General features: G+C 46.3%; 1 protein-coding gene across 1 annotated transcript in view; it reads right to left on the reverse strand.

The window, feature by feature from the left end:
* The window catches only part of ORC2 (origin recognition complex subunit 2), a 92,489-nt gene that overhangs the window by 26,454 nt on the left and 46,950 nt on the right, over positions 1-19,085 (reverse strand). The window contains exons 9-11 of the mRNA XM_038749202.1: positions 18,192-18,290; positions 13,390-13,499; positions 6,383-6,515 (exon numbers count right to left, since the gene is read on the reverse strand). Coding sequence (XP_038605130.1) covers positions 6,383-6,515; positions 13,390-13,499; positions 18,192-18,290 — 342 coding nt within the window. The remainder of the gene's footprint in view (positions 1-6,382; positions 6,516-13,389; positions 13,500-18,191; positions 18,291-19,085) is intronic.

The raw sequence follows: 19,085 nt of genomic DNA on the forward strand, positions 1-19,085 counted from the left end.
GTTGAAAAATCCGAGCGCCACGAAAATTTCGGCACGGCTTTTTGGCTCAAAGGGGATGTGTCGGAAAAAGGACGGTCGGCCGAGGAACCGAAGGAGGGGCAGAGACCCGCGGAAAATTAAAAACGGAGCGACCGCGGGGGCCTTCCCGAGATTTCTCCACCTCTTTGGGGTCATTCCCGTTGAAAAATCCGAGCGCCACGAAAACTTCGACACGGTTTATTTGCTCAAAGGGGATGTGTCGGAAAAAGGACGGTCGGCCGAGGAACCGAAGGAGGGGCAGAGACCCGCGGAAAATTAAAAACGGAGCGACCGCGGGGGCAACAGACGTAGAGAAGTAAACCAAAAACTGTACAGTGCTAAGCGCTTAGTACAGTGCTCTGCACACAGTAAGAGCTCAATAAATACGATTGATGATGAAAAAGAACCAAAACTGAATTAGGAAATACTCCCTTATCAGTGGGAGTAATCTTGGTATTTTTCGAGTTCCCCCCAGGAGCAATGAACTAAACAAAACGAGCTCAAACTCTTAATGGGGGAGACAGACATAAAAACCCTAACGAATAGTCTGTCTCGCCCTCTCGACTGTGAGCTCGTTGGGGGCAGGAACGCGTCTGGTTTTTTTTTTGATGGCATTTATTAAGCGCTTACTATGTGCAAAGCACTGTTCTAAGCGCTGGGGAAGTTACAAGGCGATCAGGTTGTCCCTCAGGGGGCTCACAGTCTTAATCCCCATTTTCCAGATGAGGGAACTGCGGCCCAGAGAAGTGAAGTGACTTGCCCAAAGTCACCCAGCTGACAGTTGGCAGAGCCGGGATTTGAACCCATGACCTCTGACTCCAAAGCCCGGGCTCTTTCCACTGAGCCACGCTGCTTCTCTGTTCTGTTGTACTCTCCCAAGCGCTTGGTACAGTGTTTAGCACGCAGTAAGCGCTCAAGAAATACAACTGAATGAATGGAAGTAGTGTGGCCAAAACAGAGGAATAATAATAATGGCATTTATTAAGCGCTTACTATGTGCAAAGTACTGTTCTAAGCACTGTGGGGGGGGGGGGGGATATAGGGTGATGAGGTTGTCCCACGGGGGGCTCACAGTCTTCATCCTCATTTTCCAGATGAGGTAACTGAGGCACGGAGAAGCAGCGTGGCTCCGTGGAAAGAGCAGGGGCTTTGGAGTCAGAGGTCATGGGTTCAAATCCCGACTGCCAATTGCCAGCTGTGTGACTTTGGGCAAGTCACTTCACTTCTCTGGGCCTCAGTGACCTTATCTGGAAAATGGGGATGAAGACTGTGAGCCCCCCGTGGGCCAACCTGATAATAATAATAATAATGACGGCATTTATTAAGTGCTTACTTGTGCAAAGCACTGTTCTAAGCGCCGGGGAGGTTACAAGGAGAACACGTTGTCCCACGGGGGGCTCCCAGTCTTCATCCCCATTTTACAGATGAGGGAACCGAGGCTCAGAGAAGTGAAGTGACTTGCCCGAAGTCACCCAGCTGACAAGTGGCAGAGCCGGTAATCGAACCCATGACCTCTGACTCCAGAGCCCATGCTCTTTCCACTGAGCCACGCTGCTTCTCTAACCTGATCACCTTGTAACCTCCCCAGCGCTAAGAACGGTGCTTTGCACATAGTAAGCGCTTAATAAATGCCATCATTATTATTATTATTATTATTGTTATTAAAGTGACTTGCCCAAAGTCACACAGCTGACGAGTGTGAGGAATGTACAACTGGATCAACATATATGGAAAAATGCCAAGGCTTGGGGTCGACAGGTTGACTGACGCTAGAGATGCCCGATCCGATCGAGGGTGTGGGGAATTAATCGGGGGGAAGCCTTGTTGAGGGAGGTGGAATTTCAGGAGAGGGTTGAATGCGGGGAGAGCTGAGGGTTGTCGGATTTGGGGCGACAGAGAGGGAGCCTCAAACTGGGGGAAACTGCTGAGCAAAGAGGGGGTGGCAGAGGGGACGGTGAGAGTAAGCGCTTAACAAATGCCCTTATTATTATTATTATTATTATCCAGGGAGGAGGTCAGCTCGGGAGTCGGGAATAGCGTGAGTCGGGGGGGAGCGGCGGGTAAATTGGGGTGAGTCGCCCAAGAGCCAGGAAGCTAACTCCGGGGCGGGTCGCTGCGTGATGCAAACAGGCCTGGGAAACCAGAGAGATTCACTCATTCATTCAATCGTATTTATTGAGCGCTTACTGTGTGCAGAGCACTGGACTAAGCGCTTGGGAAGTCCAAGTTGGCAACATCTAGAGACGGTCCCTGCCCGACAGTGGGCTCACAGTCTAGAAGGGGGAGACAGACAACAAAACAAAAAATATTAACAAAATAAAATAAATAGAACATGTACAAATAAAATAGAGTAATAATAGAGTAATAGAGTGATATAGAGTAACAATAGAATACTAATAATAATAAGAACGGTGCTTTGCACACAGTAAGCGCTTAACAAATACCATCATTATTGGTAGTAGTAGTAGTCTCCCCCTTCTAGATTGTGAGCCCACTGTTGGGTAGGGTCCGTCTCTAGATGTTGCCAACTTGGACTTCCCAAGCGCTTAGTACAGTGCTCTGCACACAGTAAGCACTCAAGAAATACGATGGATTGATTGATTGATTGATAGTAGTACGTAGTGCGCACCTCCCACGGACAGAAGTGTACTGAACCCCCGCTCTCCCCCATCCCCCACCCGGGTCACGAACCTACTGAGAGGTCCCCTCCTCCAGGAGGCCTTCCCAGACTGAGCCCCCACCTTCCTCTCCCCCTCGTCCCCCTCTCCATGCCCCCCATCTTACCTCCTTCCCTTCCCCACAGCACCTGTATATAAGTATATATGTTTGTACAGATTTATTACTCTATTTATTTTACTTGTACATATCTATTCTATTTATTTTATTTTGTTAGTATGTTTGGTTTTGTTCTCTGCCTCCCCCTTCTAGACTGTGAGCCCACTGTTGGGTAGGGACTGTCTCTAGATGTTGCCAACTTGGACTTCCCAAGCGCTTAATACAGTGCTCTGCACACAGTAAGCGCTCAATAAATACGACTGATTGATTGATTGAGTGTACATATTTATTATTCTACTTATTTATTTATTTTACTTGTCCATATCTATTCTATTTATTTTATTTTGTTGGTATGTTTGGTTTTGTTCTCTGTCTCCCCCTTCTAGACCGCGAGCCCGCTGTTGGGTAGGGACCGTCTCTAGATGTTGCCAACTTGTCCTTCCCAAGCGCTTAGTACGGTGCTCTGCACACAGTAAGCGCTCAATAAATACGATTGATGATGATTTATTTTACTTGTACATATCTTTTCTATTTATTTTCTTTTGTTAATATGTTTGGTTTTGTTGTCTGTCTCCCCCTTCTAGACCGTGAGCCCACTGGTGGGTAGGGACCGTCTCTAGATGCTGCCAACTTGGACTTCCCAAGCGCTTAGTACAGCGCTCTGCACACAGTAAGCGCTCAATAAATACGATTGATGATGATTTATTTTACTTGTACATATCTTTTCTATTTATTTTCTTTTGTTAATATGTTTGGTTTTGTTGTCTGTCTCCCCCTTCTAGACCGTGAGCCCACTGGTGGGTAGGGACCGTCTCTAGATGCTGCCAACTTGGACTTCCCAAGCGCTTAGTACAGCGCTCTGCACACAGTAAGCGCTCAATCAATATGATTGATTGATTGATTGACACGGTGGGGGCCACGGCCTTCTTGGGCTGCGGCGGGGCGGCCAGGGCGGGGGCCCCGGGACGGACCGAGGACCGACCGACGGATGGATGGACCGACCGACGGACCGCTGACCCCTGACCTCCACCGCCGCCGCGGAAGTGGAAAGACGTGGGCCGAGAGAGGCGCCGAAAAGAGGCACCAAGTCCCCTCAGAAACACGGGTGCAACTTTCTGAGCGCTACGCAAGGTTGTCAGGACCGGAGCCCCCCAAGGGGACGTCCCCACGCTTTTTTCTACCGTTTCTTGTTCCTCGCTGCGAGGAACAGCCAATCAATCAATCAATCATATTTATTGAGCACTTACTGTGTGCAGAGTACTGTACTAAGCGCTTGGGAAGTACAAATTGGCAACATATAGAGACAGTCCCTACCCAACAGTGGGCTCACAGTCTAGAAGGGAAAAGCCAGAGAAAGCAGCGTGGCTCAGTGGACAGAGCACTGACTTGGGAGTCGGAGCTCACGGGTTCAAATCCCGGCTCCGCCACTTGTCAGCTGGGTGACTTTGGGCAAGTCCCTTCACTTGATCACCTTGTATCCTCCCCAGCGCTTAGAACAGTGCTTTGCACATAGTAAGCGCTTAACAAATGCCATCATCATCATCATCACTTCTCTGGGCCTCAGTTCCCTCATCTGGAAAATGGGGACTAAGACTGGGAGCCCCCCGGGGGGCAACCTGATTACCTTGTATCCCCCCCAGTGCTTAGAACAGTGCTTGGCACATAGTAAGCGCTTAACAAATGTCATTATTATTATTATTATTAGAAAGCGTCTTCCATTTTACTTCAGCATTCAAAATAGCAAATGCGTTTCCAAGACAGAGTTTGATTAAATTGAGGAGCAGCGTGGCTCAGTGGAAAGAGCCTGGGCTTTGGAGTCAGAGGTCCTGGGTTCGAACCCCAGCTCCACCACATGTCTGCTGTGTGACCTTGGGCAAGTCACTTAACTTCTCTGAGCCTCAGTGACCTCATCTGTAAAATGGGGATTAAGACTATGTGCCCCACGTGGGACAACTTGATCACCTTGTAACCGCCCCCTCAGCGCTCAGAACAGTGCTCTGCACATAGTAAGTGCTTAACAAATGCCATTATCATTATTATTAAATAAAATAAAAAGTAAAATAGAATAATAATAATAATGGTACTTGTTAAGTGCTTACTATCATCATCATCATCAATCATATTTATTTAGCGCCTACTGTGTGCAGAGCACTGTACTAAGAGCTTGGGAGTACAAATCGGCAACATATAGAGACAGTCCCTACCCACCAGTGGGCTCACAGTCTAAAAGGGGGAGACAGAGAACAAAACCAAACATACTAACAAAATAAAATAAATAGAATAGATATGTACAAGTAAAATAAATAAATAAATAAATATATAAATAAATAATTACTATGTGCCAAGCGCTGTTTTAGATGGAAGTTAATCAGGTTGAACGCAGTCCCTGTCCGCACACGGGGCTCACAGTCTTATCCCCGTTTTACAGATGAGGGAACAGAGAAGTGAAGCCACTTGCCCAGGGTCACACAGCAGACTCACGGCCGAGCCGGGATTAGAACCCAGGTCCTTCTGACTCTGAGGCCCGGGCTCTAACCACGATCCATCTGAACAGTAACAAGGAAGCAGAACTTGAGGACCACAGAGTCAGGCCAGCGGGGTTTTCTGTTTCGAAACCAACAGGAAAAAGGAAGGGCCTTTAGCATCCCTCCAGCATCTCGGAACTCATTCATTCCATCGTACTTATTGAGCGCTTACTGTGTGCAGAGCACTGTACTAAGCGCTTGGGAAGTCCAAATTCCCAGCGTGGCTCAGTGGAAAGAGCGCGGGCTTTGGAGTCAGAGGTCATGGGTTCGAATCCCAGCTCTGCCACATGTCTGTTGTGTGACCTTGGGCAAGTCACTTCACTTCTCTGGGCCTCAGTTCCCTCATCTGTAAAATGGGGATGAAGACCGTGAGCCCCCTGTGGGACACCCTGATCACCTTGTAACCTCCCCAGCACTTAGAACAGTGCTTTGCACATAGTAAGCGCTTAATAAATGCCATCATTAGTATTATTATTCTCACTCACTGAGCAGCGTGGCTCAGTGGAAAGAGCCCGGGCTCTGGAGTCAGAGGTCGTGGGTTCAAATCCCGGCTCCGCCGCTTGTCAGCTGGGGGACTTTGGGCAAGTCACTTCACTTCTCTGGGCCTCAGTTCCCTCTTCTGGAAAATGGGGATGAAGACTGGGAGCCCCCTGTGGGACAACCTGATCACCTTGTAACCTCCCCAGCGCTTAGAACAGTGCTTTGCACATAATAAGTGCTTTATAAATGCCATCATTATTATTATTGTTATTCTCATCTTTCTCACCACCTGTACCTCATCTTTACTTTACCTCATCTGTAAAATGGGGATTAAGACTGTGAGCCCCACGTGGGACAACTTAATCACCTTGTATCTCCCCCAGCGCTTAGAACAGTGCTTTGCACAGAGTAAGCGCTTAACAAATGCCATCATCATCATCATCATCCAAATTGGCAACATATAGAGCCGGTCCCTACCCAACAGCGGGCTCACAGTCTAGAAGGGGAGGACAGACGACAAAAAACATATGAACAAAATAAATAGAATAAAAACGTCCAAGTAAAATAGAGTAATAACGACTTACTGATTTGAGAGTGATTCCCGGGAAGAAGCCATTGATGACCACGTGGACCGAATCCTGCAGCATGGAGGTGCGAAACTTTTCCAGTAAGTCCCTCTTCGAGCCGAGTCCGTAGAGCACGATATTGAACCTCAGGCTGCACGAGAAAGTAACAATTGAGGGAAAAGTTCAGCATTCCCAATTTCCGCCCCGACTCCCAACGTGTTTTTCTCTTACCCTACCTTGGCTTACTCCATGCAACCAAAAATCCAAGGGAAAGTTCAGGACACAAATGGATTTCCCCCTACAGACACGTGGCGACGGAGACGGACGACCTTAAGGCCCTCAGTCAGCAGTCGCCTTCGACTACTCATCATCATCATCCATCGTATTTATTGAGCGCTTACTGTGTGCAGAGCACTGTACTAAGCGCTTGGGAAGTACAAATTGGCAACATATAGAGACGGTCCCTGCCCAACAGTGGGCTCACGGTCTACTCGGCTTCGCTCCTCAGCAACCACAATTCGCTCCCCTCAGGTCAACCGACTCACTGTACAGTGTGGCTCAGTGGAAAGAGCCTGGGCTTTGGAGTCAGAGGTCGTGGGTTCAAATCCCGGCTCCGCCACTTAGCTGTGTGACTTTGGGCAAGTCACTTCACTTCTCTGTGCCTCATTTCCCTCATCTGTAAAATGGGGATTAAGACTGTGAGCCCCCTGTGGGACAATCTGATCACCTTGTAACCTCCCCAGCGCTTAGAACAGGGCTTTGCACATAGTAAGCGCTTAATAAATGCCATCATTATTATTATTATTCTCACTCACTGAGCAGCAGGACTCAGTGGAAAGAGCCCGGGCTCTGGAGTCAGACGTCATGGGTTCAAATCCCGGCTCCACCGCTTGTCAGCTGTGTGACTTTGGGCAAGTCACTTCACTTCTCTGGGCCTCAATTCCCTCTTCTGGAAAATGGGGATGAAGACTGGGAGCCCCCTGTGGGACAACCTGATCACCTTGTAACCTCCCCAGCGCTTAGAACAGGGCTTTGCACATAATAAGTGCTCTATAAATGCCATCATTATTATTATTGCTATTCTCATCTTTCTCACCACCTGCCTCTTGCTCAGGTAAATGCCATCATTATTATTATTATTCTCACTCACTGAGCAGCGTGGCTCAGTGGAAAGAGCCCGGGCTCTGGAGTCAGAGGTCGTGGGTTCAAATCCCAGCTCCACCGCTTGTCAGCTGTGGGACTTTGGGCAAGTCACTTCACTTATCTGTGCCTCAGTTCCCTCATCTGGAAAATGGGGATGAAGACTGGGAGCCCCATGTGGGACAGCTTGATCACCTTGTAACCTCCCCAGCGCTTAGAACATGCTTTGCACATAATAAGTGCTTAATAAATGCCATTATCATTATTAATCTCATCTTTCTCACCACCTGCCTCTTGCTCGGGTTCTTTCATTCAAGCGTTCAATCGTACTCATTGAGCGCTTACTGCGTGCAGAACACTGTACTAAGCGCTTGGGAGGGTGCGATACAACGACAGACCCATTCCTGCCCGCAACGAGCTCACGGTCTAGAGGGGGAGACGGACATTTATGTACCTAAATAAATATACTACAGATATACCCGAGAAGCAGCGTGGCTCAGTGGAAAGAGCCCGGGCTTGGGAGTCCGAGGTCGTGGGTTCAAATCCCGGCTCCGCCACCTGTCAGCTGGGTGACTTTGGGCAAGTCACTTCACTTCTCTGGGCCTCAGTTCCCTCATCTGGAAAATGGGGATTAAGACTGTGAGCCCCCCGTGGGACAACCTGATCACCTTGTAACCTCCCCAGCGCTTAGAACAGTGCTTTGCACATAGTAAGCGCTTAACAAATACCAACATTATCATTATTATTATTACTGCGAATACAGAGCTGAGAGCTCACTACGAGCAGGGAACGTGTCTGCCGCCACCGTTGTGTCGTAGTCTCCCGAGCACTTGGGCCTGTGTTCTGCACATAGTAAGCACTCAATAAATACTACCGACTGATTGATGTAGGCTCCTTCCCTTCCCCACAGCACCTGTATATAAGTTTGTACATATTTATTACTCTATTTATTTGTTTATTTTACTTGCACATATCTATTCTATTTATTTTATTTTGTTAGTATGCTTGGTTTTGTTCTCTGTCTCCCCCTTTAAGACTGTGAGCCCACTGTTGGGTAGGGACCGTCTCTAGATGTTGCCAACTTGGACTTCCCAAGCGCTTAGTACAGTGCTCTGCACACAGTAAGCACTCAATAAATACGATTGATTGATTGATTGTAGTCTCCCGAGCACTTGGGCCTGTGTTCTGCACGTAGTAAGCACTCAATAAATACTACCGACTGATTGATGTAGGCTCCTTCCCTTCCCCACAGCACCTGTATATATGTTTGTACATATTTATTACTCTATTTATTTGTTTATTTTACTTGTACATATCTATTCTATTTATTTTATTTTGTTAGTCTGTTTGGTTTTGTTCTCTGTCTCCCCCTTTTAGACTGTGAGCCCGCTGTTGGGTAGGGACTGTCTCTATATGTTGCCAACTTGGACTTCCCAAGCGCTTAGTACACTGCTGTGCACACAGTAAGCACTCAATAAATACAATTGATTGACTGATTGATTGTAGTCTCCCGAGCACTTGGGCCTGTGTTCTGCACGTAGTAAGCACTCAATAAATACTACTGACTGATTGATGTAGGCTTCTTCCCTTCCCCACAGCACCTGTATATATGTTTGTACAGATTTATTACTCTATTCATTTGTTTATTTTACTTGTACATATCTATTCTATTTATTTTATTTCGTTAGTATGTTTGGTTTTGTTCTCTGTCTCCCCCTTTTAGACTGTGAGCCCACTGTTGGGTAGGGACTGTTTCTAGATGTTGCCAACTTGGACCTCCCAAGCGCTTAGTACAGTGCTCTGCACACAGTAAGCGCTCAATAAATACGATTGATTGATTGATTGATTGATTAAAAGGAGAGCCCACTGTTGGTGATAGTTACCTACATTTGTGTGACTGAAAAGGAACAAAACATGTCTCTTTTTGAACAGTAGATTCTTCTGAGGAATACAATAATGATAATGGCATTTATCAAGCACTTACTACGTGCAAAGCCCTGTTCTAAGCGCTGGGGAGGTTACAAGGTGATCAGGTTGTCCCATGGGGGGATCACAATCTTATTCCCCATTTGACAGATGAGGGAACTGAGGCCCAGAGAGGTGAAGTGACCTGCCCAAAGTCCCACAGCTGACAGTTGGCGGAGCCGGGATTTGAACCCACGACCTCTGGCTCCAAAGCCCGGGCGCTTTCCCATGAGCCACGCTGCTTCTCAATATGCTACAGAGAAGCTATAGAGAAGCAGTGTGGCTCAGTGGAAAGAGCCCGGGCTTTAGGAGTCAGAGGTCATGCGTTCGAATCCCGGCTCCGCCACATGTCTGCTGTGTGACCTTGGGCAAGTCACTTCACTTCTCTGAGCCTCAGTTCCCTCATCTGTAAAATGGGGATTGAGACTGTGAGCCCCACGTGGGACAACCTGATCACTTTGTATCCCCCCAAGCGCTTAGAACAGTGCTTTGCACATAGTAAGCGCTTAACAAATGCCAACATTATTATTATTATTATTATTATTATTATTATTATTATTATTATTATTATTCAGGTGAAAGTTGAGATTTGGGCTCTGGCCCTCAGAGGCCCACAGTCTAAAATGGGAGAGGGGAGGGTTTCCCTCAGAACATGGTACTCCCTCCCCCCAACAGTACTTATTGAGCACTTCCGGGGAGCCACACACTGTACTAAGTGCTTAGGAAAGTACCTTACCACAGTTGGTAGACGAGTTCCCTGCCCACAAAGGGCTTATTGTCCTTTAGACTGTGAGCCCACTGTTGGGTAGGGACTGTCTCTATATGTTGCCAACTTGGACTTCCCAAGCGCTTAGTACAGTGCTCTGCACACAGTAAGCGCTCAATAAATACGATTGATTGATTGATTGATTTATGTTTGGTTTTGTTCTCTGTCTCCCCCTTTTAGACTGGGAGCCCACTGTTGGGTAGGGACTGTCTCTATATGTTGCCAACTTGTACTACCCAAGCGCTTAGTCCAGTGCTCTGCACATAGTAAGCGCTCAATAAATACGATTGATGATGATGATGATTGACAGGGGAGCACCGAGGAGCAGCGTGGCGTAGCAAATAGAGCCCAGGCTTGGGAGTCACCCGCCACTTGCCTGCTATGTGGCCTTGGGCAAGCCACTTCACTTCCCTGGGCCTCAGTTATTCATTCATTCATTCATTCAATCGTATTTACTGAGCGCTTACTGTGTGCTGAGCACTGCACTAAGCGCTTGGGAAGTCCAAGTCGGCAACACAGAGAGACGGTCCCTACCCAACGACGGGCTCACGGTCTAGAAGGGGGAGACGGACGACAAAACCAAACCGGTGGACAGGTGTCAAGTCGTCAGAGCAAACAGAATTAAAGCTAAATGCACATCATTAACAAAATAAATAAAATAGTAAATATGTACAAGTAAAATAGAGTAATAAATCTGTACAAACATATATACAGGGGCTGTGGGGAGGGAAAGGAAACCCAAAGAGGTCAGATGACTGGTCCACGGTCACATAGCTGGCAAAAAATTATCTCATCTGTAAAATGGGGATAAGAATATGGGCCCCATGTGGGACAGGGACTGTGTCCAACCTGGCATATGTTGCCAACTTGTACTTCCCAAGCGCTTAGTCCAGTGCTCTGCACACAGTAAGTGCTCAATAAATATGATTGAATGAATGAATGAATGAACCTGATTTGCTTGTCTCCACCCCAGTACTTAGTACAGTGCCTGGCCCATAGTAAGTGCTTAATGAATAAATAATAATAATAATAATGGCATTTATTAAGCGCTTACTATGAGCAAAGCACTGTTCTAAGCGCTGAGGAGGTTACAAGGCGATCAGGTTGTCCCACAGGGGGTCACAGTCTTCATCCCCATTGTCCAGATGAGGGAACTGAGGCCCAGAGAAGTGAAGTGACTCGCCCAAAGTCACCCAGCTGACAATTGGCGGAGTCGGGATTCGAACCTGTGACCTCTGACTCCAAAGCCCGGGCTCTTTCCACTGAGCCACGTTAATGAATGCCACAATTACTATTATTATTATTAGAGAGGGAGACAGACATTAAAATAAATTACGAGAATGTACATAATAATAATAATGATGGCATTTATTAGGTGCTTACTATGCGCAGAGCGCTGTTCTAAGCGCTGGGGAGGTTACAAGGTGATGAGGTTGTCCCACGGGGGGCTCGCAGTCTTCATCCCCATTTGGCAGATGAGGTCACTGAGGCGCAGAGAAGTGAAGTGACTCACCCAAAGTCACCCAGCTGACAGTTGGCGGAGCCGGGATTGGAACCCGTGACCTCTGACTCCAAAGCCCGGGCTCTTGCCACTGAGCCACGCTGCGTCTCGAATGTAACACATAAGTGCTGGGCGGAATATCAAGTGCTTCAAAGGGTACAAATCCAAATGCGAGGCGGAGGCAGGAGGGAGAGGGAGGAGGGAAAACTGAGGCAAACATACAGAGGAGAAACATGCTTACAAAGGACAATCCCTGCCTTCGAAGAGCTTACGCTCCAATGGGACCAAAAGACGGAATCAATCAATCAATCAATCAATCAATCGTATTTATTGAGCGCTTACTATGTGCAGAGCACTGTACTAAGTGCTTGGGAAGTACAAATTGGCAACACATAGAGACAGTCCCTACCCAACAGTGGGCTCACAGTCTAAAAGGGGGAGACAGAGAACGGAACCAAACATACCAACAAAATAAAAGAAGTAGGATAGAAATGTACAAGTAAAATAAATAAATAAATAAATAGAGTAATAAATATGTACAACCATATATACATATATACAGGTGCTGTGGGGAAGGGAAGGAGGTAAGATGGGGGGATGGAGAGGGGGACGAGGGGGAGAGGAAAGAAGGGGCTCAGTGTGGGAAGGCCTCCTGGAGGAGGTGAGCTCTCAGCAGGGCCTTGAAGGGAGGAAGAGAGCGAGCTTGGCAGAGGGGCAGAGGGATTGGGGGCATTCCAGGCCCGGGGGATGACGTGGGCTGGGGGTCGACGGCGGGACAAGCGAATAATAATAATAGCTAAGAAAAGTGGCTCCGAAATAAATAACAGAACCAAGGGAACAAATACATGCGAGTAATAAATACAGGATGGAAGACGGAAGAAGAGTGAGAAGCAGGAGAATGGAGGCTGAGGAACAGTCGGGAAGCTCGCTCCGGAGGAGCACAGCGTCAGAGCCGGGGTGGGGTGGGAGCGGGGGGCGGACAGGCCAGAAAGACAACGGACAGAAGAGTAGGAAAGAGCCCGGGCTTTGGAGTCACAGGTCACGGGTTCAAATCCCGGCTCTGCCACTTGGCAGCTGTGTGACTTTGGGCAAGTCACTTCACTTCTCGGGGCCTCAGTTACCTCATCTGGAAAATGGGGATTAAATTCCCCCCCGCCCCCCTCTCCATCCCCCCTGCTTTACCTCCTTCCCCTCCCCACAGCACCTGTATATATGTATATATGTTTGTACATATTTATTACTCTATTTATTTTACTTGTACATATCTATTCTATTGATTTTGTTAGTATGTTTGGTTTTGTTCTCTGTCTCCCCCTTTCAGACTGTGAGCCCACTGTTGGGTAGGGACTGTCTCCAGATGTTGCCAATTTGTACTTCCCAAGCGCTTAGTACAGTGCTCTACGCATAGTAAGCGCTCAATAAATATGATTGATGATGATGATGATGATCTGTGAGCCCCACGAGGGACAACCTGATCACCTTGTAACCTCCCCAGCGCTTAGAACAGGGAACAGGGCTTTGCACATAGTAAGCACTTAATAAATGCTATTATTATTATTATTATTATTATTACAAGAGCACAGGGTTGACGGTTGGGAGCATTTGCCGACCTTTCGGGCCGTGCAGGGATTTCGACATCCGTCTAAAACTTACTGTAACTGCAGCATCCACTTGTGAAACAGTTGCTCGTGCTGCTGATTCAGCTGCTTCAGTTCGGCAGAGAAGGTGGGAGAAACCTTGTCGAGCAGGTTACGCAAAGTTTGCTAAAAAAAAAAAAAAAAAAAATGGAAATGGGAGAAAAAGGTCTAATAACAGGCTCCTGGGCTCAACGGGAAGAGAACCAACGGGCCTGAAGAAACTGACAATTTCAACTGGAAACAATTTCCGGAAAAAACGGAGGGGATTTACAGTGAAAGCCCCCACCGCTTCTCCCAGAGAAATAAAGATTGGATTATTTTGAAAATGCCGGCCCCCTTCCCCACCCAAAATACCCACTCCCCTTCTGCTCTGTCGCTTCCACATTAGTACAGTGCTTTGCACACAGTAAGCACTCAATAATAATAATAATAATGATAGCATTTATTAAGTGCTTACTACATGCAGAGCACTGCTCTAATCAATCAATCAATCAATCGTATTTAAGCAGCTGCGGCTTAGTGGGAAGATCATGGGCTTTGGAGTCAGAGGTCATGGGTTCGAATTCCCAGCTCTGCCACTCGTCAGCTGTGTGACTTTAGGCAAGTCCCTTAACTTCTCTGGGCCTCAGTTCCCTCATCTGTAAAATGGGGACTAAGACCATGAGCCCCATGTGGGACAACCTGATCACCTTGCATCTTCCCCAGCGCTTAGAACAGTGCTTCGCACATAGTAAGCGCTTAATACCATCATTATTATTATTATTTATTGAGTGCTTACTGCGTGCACACTGCTTCTCCAAATAAATACGAATGGATGAATCCCCAAATGTTTCTCGAACGACTGGCTTTTTATCACTACACTTCCATTTTGCTTCTTAAGAGTATCTGAACCTACGTGGATTCAAAACAATTGTTTTTTTTTTTTTCACAAATTCATTAGAGCCCACCGTAGAGAAGCAGCGTGGCTCAGTGGAATAGAGCCCGGGCTTTGGAGTCAGAGGTCACGGGTTCAAACCCCAGCTCTGCCAATTCATCATCATCAATCATATTTATTGAGCGCTTACTGTGTGCACAGCACTGTACTAAGCGCTTGGGAAGTACAAGTTGGTAACATATAGAGACGGTCCCTACCCAGCAGTGGGCTCACAGTCTAAAAGACTGCCAATTGTCAGCTGGGTGACTTTGGGCGAGTGACTTCACTTCTCTGGGCCTCAGTTCCCTCATCTGGAAAATGGGGATGAAGACTGTGAACCCGGCGTGGGACAAACTGATCACCTTGTAACCTCCCCAGCGCTTAGAACGGTGCTTTGCACATGGTAAGCGCTTAATAAATGCCATCAGTATTATTATTATTATTATTATTTCTTCCACAAATTATTAAGGTTTCAGTAGATCTGCAGGTTGTCATCACTCATTTGTATTTCTCGAGCGATACGGGGTACAGAGCACTGTACTGAGCGCTTGGGGGGACTACAACATAACGGATCAGGTGCTAGACAGGGGGTCCAAAGTAGCTGGGCAACTAGTCTTCATCTGCTACTGCCCCAGGGCCTATTCATTCATTCATTCAATCGTATTTATTGAGCGCTTACCATGTGCAGAGCACTGTACCAAGCGCTTGGGAAGGACAAGTTGGCCACATATAGAGACGGTCCCTACCCAACAGTGGGATTTTTAGACTGTGAGCCCACTGTTGGGTAGGGACTGTCTCTATATGTTGCCAATTTGTACTTCCCAAGCGCTTAGTACAGTGCTCTGCACATAGTAAGCGCTCAATAAATATGATTGATGATGATGATGATGATCCAGGACAGTACTCTGGATAGAGTGGGTGGGCAATAAATACCAGTGATGATATTACTATAAGGATATTAGAAGTCAGTGGGGAAAATAGGGTTTGCTACATGGAATTTTACCAAACTGCAATTGTTTTAAACAAAGTAAAATTTTACGGCAAAGGAACCGTAACAACATTTATTAAGTGCCTAGCCCCCTCCTTCCTCCCCGCATCGCCCAGTGCCTTACCTCCTTCCCCTTCCCACAGCACCTGTATAGATGTATATATGTTTGTACGGATTTATTACTCTATTTATTTTACTTGTACATATTTATTCTATTTATTTTATTTTGTTAATATGTGTTGTTTTGTTGTCTGTCTCCCCCTTCTAGACTGTGAGCCCGCTGTTGGGTAGGGACTGTCTCTCGATGTTGCCAACTTGTACTTCCCAAGCGCTTAGTACAGTGCTCTGCACACAGTAAGCGCTCAATAAAGGAGCACTTAGGAGAAGCAGTGTGTCTCAGTGGAAAGAGCCCGGGCTTTGGAGTCAGAGATCATAGGTTCGAATCCCGGCTCCGCCACATGTCTGCTGTGTGACCTTGGGTAAGTCACTTAACTTCTCTGAGCCTCAATTACCTCACCTGTAAAATGGGGATTAAGACTGTGAGCCCCACGTGGGACAACCTCATTACCTTGTTTCCCCTCCCCAGCGCTTAGAACAGTGCTTTGCACATAGTAAGCGCTTAACAAATGCCATCATCATCATCATCAATAAATACGATTGAATGAATGAATGAATGAACGAGCTTACGGTCTACAGGGGAAGACCGATGTTAATTTATATATATATATATATATACATAATTTATATATAATATATATAATTTATATATATAATATATATAATATATATATATATAATTTATATATATAATATATACATATAATATATACATATAATATATATAATTTATATATATATATATATATATATATAAAATACAAGAGGGTTACAATCCAATGGGAAAAGAGGAAAACTTGTATTGATATTTTTTACCTGCCCTTATACCCTACTATTTCTCCTATCTGATTTATTTAATGTCAGTCTCCCCGGCAGACTGTAAGTTCCTTGTGAGAAGGGGTTGTGGATATCAACTCTATCGTCTTGTACCTTTCCCAAGCGCTTAGTACAGTGCTCTGCACTTAGTAAATGTTCAATAAGTATCATCGATTGATTCTTAGCTATTTTCCCCCTCTTCCCCACTAAATCATCATCTTTTCTTGTAAAGCCTGGTAACTCGTAACAGTTCAGAGAACCAAAAAAATTAAAAATCCACATCCACAAGTGTTTAATACAGAGCTCTGCACACAGCAAGCGCTCAATAAATCCCACTGATTGATTGATATGGGAGTGATGACAGAAACAAACATCCAGTTTACAGAGGAAAGCAGAAACGCGCAGAAGTAGTTGGAGATAATTAATTAGGTAATAATAATAATAATAATAATGGTATTTATTGTTGCCAATTTGTACTTCCCAAGCGCTTAGTACAGTGCTCTGCACATAGTAAGCGCTCAATAAATACGATTGATTGATTGATTGATTAAGCGCTTACTATGTACAAAGCACTGTTCTAAGCGCTAGGGAGGTAACAAGGTGATCAGGCTGTCCCACGGGGGGCTCACAGTCTTCATCCCCATTTTACAGATGAGGGAACTAAGGCACAGAGAAGTTAGGTGATTTGCCCAAAGTTACACAGCTGACAACTGGCGGAGCCAGGATTTGAACCCATGACCTCTGACTCCAAAGCCTGGGCTCTTTCCACTGAGCCACGCTGCTTCTCTGCTACATATCAATGCAATTTTATTTATTTGTATTAATGCCTGACTCCCCCTGGCCAGACATGTAAGCTCCTTTTGGGCAGGGAATGTGTCTGTTTTTCATTCATTCATTCGTATTTATTGAGCGCTTACTGTGTGCAGAGCACTGTACTAAGTGCTTGGGAAGTCCAAGTTCGCAACATATAGAGACAGTCCCTACCCAACAGTGGGCTCACAGCCTAGAAGAGCAGGCTCACAGTCGTCGTATTGTACTCTCCCTTTCATTCATTCAATCGTATTTATTGAGCGCTTACTGTGTACAGAGCACTGTACTAAGCGCTTGGGAAGTCCAAGTTGGCAACATCTAGAGACGGTCCCTACCCAACAGTGGGCTCACAGTCTAGGAGGGGGAGACAGAGAACAAAACCAAACATACTAACAAAATAAAATAAATAGAATAAATACGTACAAATAAAATAGAGTAATAAACACATACAAACATATATACAGGTATAAACATATATACAGGCATTACTGAGCGCTTACTGTGTGCAGAGTCCTGTATTAAGCACTTGGGAAAGTACAGCACAACAACACAGCAGACATTCCCGGCCCACGGTGAGTTTACAGTCTAGTCTAGTATACAAGAGAAGCAGTGTGGCTCAGTGGAAAGAGCCCGGGCTTTGGAGTCAGAGGTCATGGGTTCAAATCCCGACTCCGCCAGTTGTCAGTTGTGTGACTTTGAGCAAGTCACTTCACTTCTCTGGGCCTCAGTTACCTCAGTAAAAACAGGATGAAGACTGTGAGCCCCCCGTGGGGCAACCTGATCACCTTGTAACCTCCCCAGCAGCTTAGAACAGTGCTTTGCACATAGTAAGCGCTTAATAAATGCCATTATTATTATTAGTAGTAGTACTATAGGGACTGTCTCTATATGTTGCCAACTTGTACTTCCCAAGCACTTAGTACAGTGCTCTGCACACCGTAAGCGCTCTATAAATACGATTGATGATGATACTATAAGTGCTTATGGGGCTGAGGGAGGGGTGAATAAAGGGTACAAATCCTAGTGCAAAGGAGACGCAGAAGGGAGCGGGAGAAGCGGAAAAGAGGGGGAAAAGCAGTGATGCATCACCGTGCCCATCACAAACTCCTCCCACGTAATCGGGATCACAGCCTTTGGGTTTTCCAAGTTGGAGAAGACCGAACTTGAAACTTACCTGGTCCAGTTTTGCTCTCTGCAATTTCTGTAAAGTTCTATCTGACGTTAAAACCTTTGAACTGCTGTGTGCTTCAAAATATTCTTCCACCAGGTCAGTCTGAAATAGACAGGATGGACACATCAATAATAACGATAATAATAATGGCATTTATTAAGCGCTATGTATGGACACATTAATAATAATAATAATAATAATGGCATTTATTAAGCATTTACTATGTGCTGTGCAGTGTTCTAAGCGCTGGAGAGCTTACAAGGTGATCGGGTTGTCCCCCGGGGGGCTCACAGTCTTCATCCCCACTTTACAGGTGAGGTAACTGAGGCCCAGAGAAGTGAAGTGACTTGCCCAAGGTCGCACAGCAGACATGTGGCGGAGCCGGAATTCGAACCCCTGACCTCTGACTCCAAATAATAATAATAATAATGGCATTTGTTAAGCGCTTACTATGTGCCAAGCGCCGTTCTAAGCGCTGGGGGAGGATACAGAGTGATTAAGTTGCCCCACGGGGGGCTCACAGTCTTAATCCCCATTTTACAGATGAGGGAACTGAGGCTCAGAGAAGTTAAGGGACTTGCCCAAGGTCACACAGACTCCAAAGCCCGGGCTCTTTCCACTGAGCCTCGCTGCTTCTCAGATCGACTCAGATCGCCCAGCCAAAAAGACATCCTTTGGAAATAAAAGCACAAGGCCAGAAGGAAAAATAGTAGAGAAGGGAAATCTCTCTTTTCTTTTTTTCTTTAAATGGTATTTGTTAAGCGCTTCCCGTGTGCCCGGCACTGTTCTAAGCACCGAGTTGGGTACAAGCTAATCGGGTTGGACACAGTCCCTGTCCCACATGGGGCCCACAGACTTAGTTCCCATTTTACAGATTTGGAGCTTCGGAGTCAGAGG

Source organism: Tachyglossus aculeatus, chromosome 7, assembly GCF_015852505.1.
Source record: "Tachyglossus aculeatus isolate mTacAcu1 chromosome 7, mTacAcu1.pri, whole genome shotgun sequence".
Lineage (NCBI taxonomy): Eukaryota > Metazoa > Chordata > Mammalia > Monotremata > Tachyglossidae > Tachyglossus > Tachyglossus aculeatus.